Source organism: Mus pahari, chromosome 2 (genome assembly GCF_900095145.1).
Source record: "Mus pahari chromosome 2, PAHARI_EIJ_v1.1, whole genome shotgun sequence".
Taxonomy (NCBI): Eukaryota; Metazoa; Chordata; class Mammalia; order Rodentia; family Muridae; genus Mus; species Mus pahari.
The window spans coordinates 38,794,493-38,805,057 of NC_034591.1; the positions used below are offsets into that span (position 1 = coordinate 38,794,493).

At 35.6% G+C, this 10,565-nt stretch overlaps 1 protein-coding gene across 1 annotated transcript in view; it reads left to right on the plus strand.

Moving 5' to 3' along the window:
* Positions 1–10,565, plus strand: part of Cftr (CF transmembrane conductance regulator) — a 148,114-nt gene that overhangs the window by 79,808 nt on the left and 57,741 nt on the right. Inside the window, exon 12 of the mRNA XM_021190745.1 lies at positions 9,262–9,356. Coding sequence (XP_021046404.1) covers positions 9,262–9,356 — 95 coding nt within the window. The remainder of the gene's footprint in view (positions 1–9,261; positions 9,357–10,565) is intronic.

The following is a 10,565-nucleotide window of genomic DNA, read 5'->3' on the forward strand; positions in this document are numbered from 1 at the left end:
ATATATATATATATATATATATATATATATATATATATATATATATATATGTGCTATCCTGTATGTGGATGTGTGCATATCATGATAAATGTGTAGAGGTCAGATGGCAACATTGGGTACTGAGCTTTACTGTCTACCATGTTTGAGGTAGAGTTGTTCCTTTTGTATATACACTAGGCGAGTTGGCTTGTGAGCTACTGGACCTCAGGCAGTTTTCCTGCTCAACTTTTCATCTTCCAGTACAGGCATAATGGGGTTACAGACACTCAAGGCGTCTAGTTTTAATGTGGATTCTGGGGATCCAAACTCAAATTGTCAGGCCTGTGAGGCAGGTACTTTATCCCACGGAGCCATCTTTCCAGCCCAAAGCCTTTAGTGTTGATGGCATCTACTATAACATCAATTTTTATATTTTTCTTGGTTATAATAAAGATGATGTTAAGTGTTTTTCTGCTATAAATTTGGTTACTATTCACTAGTGAAAGTATATCTTTTTATCTTTAAATTGATGAAAAATCTAACACCCCCATCCTTTTTAGCAGAGCTTAGTCTTTTGAAAATGTCTCTTCATGCAGCTATTTGTAATAAAGTTTGATGTATGTCAACAACCTATCTTATTTATTAGACATAACCCAATTTAAATGAGCTCCTTAGTGTCTGCATTCTGTTATGCGGCTTACCTCTGGCTCTCTGTCAGAGACTACTAGGTATCTGCTTGCCACACTCAAATGTACAATAAGCTATGCAGAGATGATCACTAGATTTTTCTTTTTCCAGTGCTTTCTTGGCTGTCCATTTCCCCATCCTGACTTCTTCCTACCTGTTTTTTCTACCTTTCCCTTAAATCTTTCTTCCATTGGCTACCTTCTGTATGCACAAAACAAAGCAGTGCTTAGTGATTTTTAAACCTTATTAACAATGGTATTAACCATCCAGTGATTCACCGTTAAAGATATGCTTTATTGAGCAGCATTTCCTTGAAGTTAATGTTCCCTTAACCCTAGCTTCTCACTGTGCCCACCCTCTTCTTCCCACAAGCGTCTGTATTGTCAAGGTTGTTCTAAAAACGATAAGCCAGCCATATAAAAGTTTATGGTATTTTCCTATCTTCAAAGCTACAGGAAGCTCAAATAAACTCAGCAAATATTGCTCAATTACACAAGACTATTAAATGTAACACTCCACCCTTTCTTCTAAAAAGCACCTCCTCTTCTGTATCTTTTCCCTTTCTTTCTAACAGCCTAGATCATTATGGCTCTATTGTGTGATCAGGTCAGAGCAAATGAGGTTCATATTAGCAAGTTTCCTTAATAACTTTTGGTTTGTTTGATATAGTTGAAGGATACCAAGATGATAAATTCTAAATTTCTAAGAGAAGTCAGTGTAAATGTGAATAAATGGAACATACCACTAATAAGTATGTTCTCTAGTCCTTAATGATAAAATAAGTTAATCTTTATTGTACACTTATTATAATATTACTTTGACCCTCTCCAGGGTGCTTATCTCAGCATTTTCAAGTGTTTTACAACCTCAAACACACACATTGTGTTGTGTGCACAGACTGCTTTGAAGTTGACATTTGCCTTTCTGACTAGGCTGTAATAAAGGAAGTCAGCCACCTGAGAGAACAAGTATCAGATGAGGATTTCAGGCCCTGGCAAGTACCGCCGTTCAGGGATAAGTGCCTGTACCCAGGTTCCTTCCAGACGCCTTTGAGTCACCACAGGTGCAGCAATTTTAAACAAAGTTTCTGTGAATTAGCTCAAGAGCCTCACCATGCTGAGTTTATTTGAGCTTCCTGTAGCTCATCAAACATCTAGTTTGGTATCTATATTTGATGTTATTTGTAGATAAACTACACTGAAAAAAAATAAAATATCAAAAAATTAAAGAAATTAAAATTGGCACCCATGGAAGGAGTTACAGAGACAAAGTTTGGAGCTGAGACAAAAGGATGGACCATCCAGGGGTCCATCCCATAATCAGCCACCAAACGCAGACACTATTGCATACGCCAGCAAGATTTTGCTGAAAAGACCTTCATATAGCTGTCTCTTGTGAGGCAATGCCAGTGCCTGGCAAACACAGAAGTGGATGCTCACAGTCAGCTATCGGATGGAACACAGGACCCCCAATGGAGGAGCTAGAGAAAGTACCCAAGGAGCTGAAGGGGGCTACAACCCTATAGGTGGAACAACAATATGAACTAACCAGTACCCCCCAGAGCTCCTGTCTCTAGCTGCATATGTAGCAGAAGATGGTCTAGTCAGCCATCATTGGGAAGAGAGGCCCCTTAGTCTAGCAAACTTTATATGACCCAGCACAGGGGAATGCCAGGGCCAAGAAGTGGGAGTGGGTAGGTAGGGGAGCGGGGTGGGGGAGGGTATAGGGGACTTTGGGAATAGTATTTGAAATATAAATGAAGTAAATACCTAATAAAAAATTGGAAAAAAGAAATTAAAATTGGGAGTAGAGAATAATTTGAAAGAAAAGTTACTAATGTTCTCCTTCTATAAAAATAGTCTTTGATTACATAACTTTATATTTCAGGATAAGACAGTACAACAATATGAACTAACCAGTTCCCCCAGAGCTCGTGTCTCTAGCTGCACTTGTGGCAGAAGATGGCCTATTTAGCCATCATCATCATCATTCGGGGGAAGAGAGGCCCCTTGGTCTTGCAAACTTTATATGCCCCATAGAGGGAAACGCCAGGGCCAAGAAGTGGAAGTGGGTGGGTAGGGGAGCTGGGGGGGGGAGAGGGACATTCGGGATAGCATTTGAAATGTAAGTGAAGAAAATATCTAATAAAATAATTTAAAAAATTCTTCTGGACACTTAATAAGCATGTGCAAGGGCCTCTATTTCATCCATAGCACGAATTTAAAAAAAAAAACTTAAACTAAAATCCAACAGCTAATTTTATAGAATATTTTATAGCTAATTTTATTATCAAATATTATCTAATACCCTTGTCTAGGACCCTTATTCCAATAGATGCTTTTCTTCAAGGAGTTTTATGGATAAATTCCCCTCACACCCCCCAAAAATTTCCAGAGAATTTTCAGTATTAACAAAGGAAAGTGGCATCTGTACCTGTGTGCCAGGCTTACTCTAAAAGCCACATGTGGTCATCCAGCATTCTAAAGAGCTCACAACATACCCTAATGTATGGCCACATACCCATGTTCAAATTGGGCAACACTAGCAGAACTAAGGGGATTATTGATAAAAATAAAAAGACAAAGTTTGAGTGATAATGGGGTGAGGGGTACAAGGGGGCGTTAGAGGGAGGAAACTGGGATTTATATGATCAAAATGCATTGTATAATTGTGTGGGGTTTTCAAAAAGAAAATTATTTAAAAAGATCCCTCCCCAACGTGACTTCCCAAACATGAGCTGAACCAGGACAGCAGCAGTGGACATTCAAAATGCACTAAGAAAAACTAGGAGGCCTCAACTCTACACAAAGAACCACAGGCCACTGAGGACATCTGGGAGCAGGAGAGGTGCTGGTCTCCAGGCAAGAGCACACCAACTGATGTCCAGTGCCAAAGAGTCCCCCAAAACATACACACAGGTAATAGCTTATGACCAAACAGGCTATATAATATATATATATATATATATATATATATATATATATATATATATAATGTACATACAATAGCCATTAACAAAAAACAGGAAAAAAATGGGAGGGACAGATGAGGAGGGTTTGGAGGGAGGAAAGGGAATGGATAAATGTAATTATATTACAATCTCATACATAAAAATAAAAATTAAAAAACAAATCCTCATGATAGGCAGAAGTGTTATAACAGTTTTTAAATTGTGATTTTTACAGGTAGGGAAAGTCTATGAAGTCTGAAACCAACACCCTTAAGATAAATATATTACCAGATTTGAGTATCCTTAGTAGTCAGCAAAGGTCAATGTTTAATGATGCATGCAAAACAGAGTGCTTTGTTTTAAATCAAACAGAATGTTAAGTACTCATAAATCTGCAGATGGATGAGGCATAAACTGAGTAATCAAACCAAGTGCTCAGATTAATAGAAGGATATTGGCAGTGCTGATGTATTAGGCTGTAATGAGCATAATCTCAGTAGATCCCCGATGTCTGTCCCTCATTTCACTCTCAACAGCGTGAAATCTTCACTCACTGAGTGAAAGTTACCCATATTTCTCTTCACGAGTGGATTCAGTCCATAAACAACAGTTCAAACCTTGGCTCAGTAGGCAGATCTACTTTCATACTATTGAAAGTCAATTCATAGAAATAATAAGTTACAGAAGAGAACATTTATGTTTCAGTGTCCTTATTATGTTCAGTGTTAAAAACCTGGATAACATCATCAAAACTGTGCCACAAAACTCTAAGCTTCAGCAAATAGAATAATGAAATATGTATTTTCCTAATCCATTTAAAATAATTTACACACATATGCAGTTCAGCTTTAAAATTATATAGTATATAATTTGCACACATTACTCTCTAACTTATTCAATTCCCCATTATCTTTTTAAGATATAACAATATCTATTTACATGTTTATTCACTAATTTAGGGAGGAGTAAGTGTGTACATGTGGCAGAGGGCTCATATGGAGGTCTGCAGTGTCAGTCCTTCAACCTTGTCAGCTATTAATGAGTGTTTGCTGGGAGGAGAGGTCCTTGGTCCTGTGAAGGCTCCGTAGATGCCTCAGTATGGGGAATTCAAGGTGGGGGGAGGTGGGAGTGGGTGGGTGGGTGGAGGAATACCTTCATAGAAGGAGGGATGATATAGGGGTCTATGAGAGGGGGGTACCGGGAAAGGGGATAACATTTGGGATGTAAATAAAGAAAATAACCAATTAAAAAAACCTTCCTATCAGTGACTTTAATCTTTTTGGTCATTCTGACACCTAAATCAAAATTTCTATTATTTTGTCTCTATTATTCTACTTACATGAATTTGTAAGAGATTATAAATATATTTTCATGTTTATTAGCCATCTTGATTTCCTAACCTTTACCCTTGAACACATTTTGTAAGATATTATGATGGATACAATATGTATTATATAGATCACTGGTATAGGAAACAATTGAATGAAGACTCCAGTTGTGTTTTGAAGTCCTTAACTGAGTTTGTCTTGAGATTACCTCTACATTCATGAATGTTTCTGGCAGATTTACTAATGTAGATTTCTATTTTGAAAACATAAGAACTATTAGCTAATTTTTGACATACAAATCACCAAGCTGCTTTGCCAAATTCTCCCTTGGACTAAATTGGTGTAATATTCTCCCATACTATCTATCTATCTTACTTTAGGATCAGAGTTGCAGTGGGCTCTACAGACTGCCCATCTTTCCTGTGTGTTTCCTTTTCCACAGTATCTCCCCCATTTAAACTCTTGGACATTTGATACCATGTTGGAATCTGGTCGGAGAATTTTGACTGATAGCTGCATATATTGCACTATCACCTTCTCTAGTGATAAGCTTTTGTTATAATTTTATATAGTCAATTTTATCTAAATGCCATTTTATGTTTTGACATTTCTGACTCCTCTTAAAGATGTTCATTAGAGCACAAAATAAAGACATTCTGTCCTAATAGCTTTTACCTTTTCATTTATCAAGAATATAGGTTATTAGAATTATATGGTGTGTAGTTTTATGTTGACATTTTACACTTTTAGTTAAAATATAATTGCTTCCTTTCCCTCTCCCTTTCCTTACCTCCATTCCTTCTCATGTCCCTTCTCTCCAAACCCCTCCATTTTCCCTCTCTCTTTCAAATTGGTGTCCTCTTTATTATTGTTACATGCATATGCATAAATATATAAATACTCATATCTTAGCATTAGCCAACAGTTGTTTAGCTGGGTGGAAGGCATGCTCAACAGTGAGATTTTCTATTTAGGAAAGTAATATGAAAGGTAAATGCCTGAAGCTTCAGTATCTTTACTATCCTAATAGATCTTTTGAAATGATAATAAAATATCTCTGGATCTATATCTATCATAACAAAGTAGCCAAATATTTTTAGGTTCTACTAGTGATGATATCTAAAGTTCTGTTACAATTTTATGTATATGTTAATTATAGAAACTTTTAATATCACTCTTCTTCATTCTGATCAAAGTGGTCAGATTACAGATTTCTAGATTTCTTTGAACAAATCTACTCCACTTTGAAGAAATTTAGAACAATGCTGTTTCTATTGAAAAAGAAATTGACTTCACGTGTTAGCTCTATGATCAAATGAGTGAATTGTAGACAAACATTTAACTAGCTCTTCCTTTCAGAAATGTCATCTAAAGATAAAAATGGAAAATAACTTTTCAGTTCACAATAATGGCAAACCTTAAAGTATTTAGTGATTGTTATTGCTCTCATGGGACATTTACAGAATATGAAGAAAATGATAAAAGTGTTTAATTCAACATCTGAATCAAGAAAAAACATTTTAATTTAGTGTTGCAAACTAGAATTCTATGTAAATGCAAGGTATTTAAAAGTTGCAAATAAATTCTAATGAGGTTATCTTAAACTAAACTTAATATAAAATCTTAGAAGTACTTAATTTGTTGACAAATTATTTTGGTGGAATTTTGGCTTCACCGTCTGTAGCCTTGATATCATGGTATTGGTACTTCTTATATTTGAAATGTTAGTGAGGAAGAATTACTGCATTAAATTTGCTCAAGTTAACACTTGAGACTGTGTTAGCTCCTCTTCTAATGATATATTATTTCAATAGTTGACATGGCTACTATGTCAAAAACTAAGAAAGCCAACTCTTTTATGAGGAAAAACTATATTTTATTAGATATTAAATAATATATAATTTCATTTAAAATCCAGGACCCAAAAGTCCAGAAAGTATTAATATAGGAATAAAAAAAGATCAGAAAAATAAGAGAACCCAGAACTAGGAACTATGACAGATGGTACAGGCATCAGTAAAACATTATTCACTTGATGATTATTGTGGTCTTATAACAAATCAAAGATAGGGTAGACAAATATAAAACTGTGCCATAAGGATTTTGAACATTTTATTTTCAAAATAATATTCAAGATAACACATATAGCTAGCTGGTGGGGACTAGATAAATTTATTTCACAAAAAAATTTTGCACATGATAAGTGATATACACAGTGAAAACAAGAAAAAAGAATAGAGTTTTTCATATGCAGCCTAGAAATTTGCAAAAACTCACTACATACAAATATTAGACACTTCAAAGAAGAAAACGCAACACAGCAAATATTTAAAATCTTTGTGATTAAGAAAAAATGTAAATTAAAAGAGAAAATTAGCAAAAATTATTGTAATCATACTAGTACAACTTAGTAAATTGTAATTTAACTCTTTAGTTGCTTTGTAAAGCAATCTGGTGGTAACTTTTGAAAGTAGAACATATGCATTTGATATAGTCATCCTACTCATGAGAATATATCTTCCAGCTATAGATCACAAAAGCATATATGTATTCAGTGATATTAGCAGTAGGCTTTGTAGGGAGGAAGTGGGGAGCAAATGCCAGGGAAGAATTGTACACCTCACCATTTTAATGTAGTCTGGACTGCAGAGAGGAACCAACAACTTCAAATGAACCGCCTGGAAGCAGCTTGCATGGATATGCTCTCTTGTGGTATTCTCTTCTCACAGTGTTGTAAGTACTGAAACATTTATTTATTTGAGTGTCTCATCTTATAGTATGTCACTCAGCAGAGAGTATGAGGATTAAAAACACTTTTTGTTCTAGTGGAAATTTCACATCTGTTATTACATAGTCATCTTCAAAGCAGGAGGAAGTGTTTTAGAAAAATGATGGTAGTGAACATGAATCCCCTTCTTTTTTCTTTTCTTTTTTCCCTTTCTTTTTAAAAAGCAATAAGGTAATAAAGGAAATAAAGATATAATTGTATTTATTCTTGTGAAATAAAATCACCAACTATCAGTGCTGGCTAGTTTTTATGCCACAGGTAGATTTTTTATTGACATGAGCTAGGATCATTTTGGAACAGAGAAGTTCAGTTGAGAAAATGCCTCAGCAGATTGGACAAGTCTGTAGGAAATTTTCTTGGTTAAGGATTGTGGGAGGTCCCAGTTCATGAGGTTGGTGCCGCCTGTCCTGGGTGTTATAAGAAAGCAGGCTAAGGAGCCACATGGAGCACATCAGCAAGCAGCACTCCTCCGCGGCCTGTGTTCCACTCCTTGCCTTCAGATTCCTGCCCGAGTTCCTGCACTGGCTTCCCTCAGTGATGGACATAAACCCTTTCTTCCCCAAGTTGCTTTTGGTCCTCTGCTATCACAGTAAAAACAAAAACAAACAAACAAAAACCCTAACAAAGACACCATGTCTGCAGTATGGGGGAAGTTACTGATTTATCACAAGTCTTTGGTCACTCTGTTAGGAATGTTGTTAGAAGGGGCTCCTTGTTGAATAGCATGGCAAGCTAAGGAGGTGGTAGGAAAGACAGAGGGGGCTGAGAGGGGAGAATATTAAAGGAAATCGGTACCTAACTTGATCACATTTTAACTACTCAAGTGAAACTCCTCATGGAAGGCCTCTAACATTTTCTGTGTAGTGTGCGCTTTACTCCTATTGTCTAAATAATTAACATGCAATTAATTGTGTACTGTTGTATAATATGGTAAAATTGTTTATTAAGTGGTTAGGTTATTAATTATCTCTCCAGGATTAGAGCTTATCTTCTAAATTAGGTTTATACTGTCTGGAGTCCTGGACTATTTCTTACAAACTCAGGTCTTCTTTTACTATGCCTTCATAGTTGTCACTACAGAAAAGATCATTATTGGGCAAGGAATGGCATATGTGACAGGAAGGTGACAGGAGAGGAATCACAAGTGGGCAAACACAGAAAAATAATGGAAGTAGTGAGGACGTTTGTGTTTGGGAAGATGAATGAAGGAATGTGGAAATAAACTGACATGTCCTGTTGTTAGCCACTGAAGACGCCTACAGGTTGCCATGGGTGTGGAGAGTTTTGTTTTAGCTTTTCTTATTAACAGGCTTATTCAGGGTTTTGACATTTTTTTAAAAAGAGTGATTTTAAGTTGAAAGTATATTTTCACATTTGCATAGCATTTGAGTTTATATGATGGGCTTATGGGTAGTCTTTGAATATAAACATTCCCCAAATAAACAGTTGCACCTGAAGAAAAAATGTTCTTTTCAATTTCAGATTGTGTGTACTAAATTTTATTTCTGGTGTTATGCTTTGGATAATAGGACATCACCAAGTTTGCAGAACAAGACAACACAGTTCTTGGAGAAGGTGGGGTCACACTGAGTGGAGGTCAGCGTGCAAGGATTTCTTTAGCAAGGTAAACATTTAACTGTTGGTATGTGAGCACTTGCTGTAAATACTATGGGTATTTAATTATACATATACATTTCTGCTTCCTGTCCTGTCTCTGGAATTGATGCATTTTCTTTAAGAACTATAGACATTATAATATTCAAATTTGGTAAACATGGTAGTTTTATTTTCAAAATGTATACTTTTCAAAATGCATACTCTTATTTATATTTGTCCAAACTTTTTATTATGGTGCATGGATTGTTATGAAGAGAAAACTATAGAATTCTAAAGAAAACAAGAAAAGAAAATTGCAAGTTTCTGTTAATCCCCCCTTTTTCCCTGTCCCCAGATGCCTCTGATTTGAATTTCTGTTTATTCTTCTAAGTTTAGATAATACACATTTTCAATTTTTAGAACATAATCTATGATAGTATAACAAAAATAGGAAGGTAAATGGTGTCACTAAGGTTTCTCATTTGTCTACAAAGGACAAGGTCTCCCTATTTAGAAATTAGGATCTTTTTGTGTTTGTTTCTGTATACTAGGATGAAAGTGTTACCACCACACCTGGTAAGCTTTATACTGAATACATGCCTTCATTTGTGATGCTAATTGACCTCATGGTCATGTTTAATTATTGTCAGAAAGAAAGTATTTTATTTAAATTGTAGCTTCTGTTTAAAGACAATTGGTGGTATGGGATTTCAAATGCTCTCAAGTTTTATTGAAACAAAATTCTTACTACATTACCAAAGTTGTTAATGAGAAATTACATTGGCTCAGTGGTATCTTGGTATCTTGGCCATTTATTTTACTTCCATCTCCAGGAAAAGTAAACACTATGTACCTACAACTGATCCTTGATATCATTCCTTCCTCCCCCTCCCTTTGTCTGTCTGTCTGTCTGTCTGTCTCTGAATGTATGTTTATGATCTCAAACCCCATACAAGACTAGAAGCAGAAATTGTTTCTTTTATGGAAGAAATCACAAGATAATTGAGATAGTCAGACATTAACTTGCCAAAAGCCACAAGGAAATGATACAGTCACTATTTAATCAAGGTCATCTTGACTCCTTACATTAAACTATGCTTCGGTCTGGAGAATACACTGTGAAATCAGATCAATAGACAGAGAAATTCCAGACAATGGCTTCAAAATGATTGGAAGTTAATGCCCTTATCTGTGTGGCAAAGGTTATATCTTTTTTTTTTTTTCTTTTTTTTTTTTT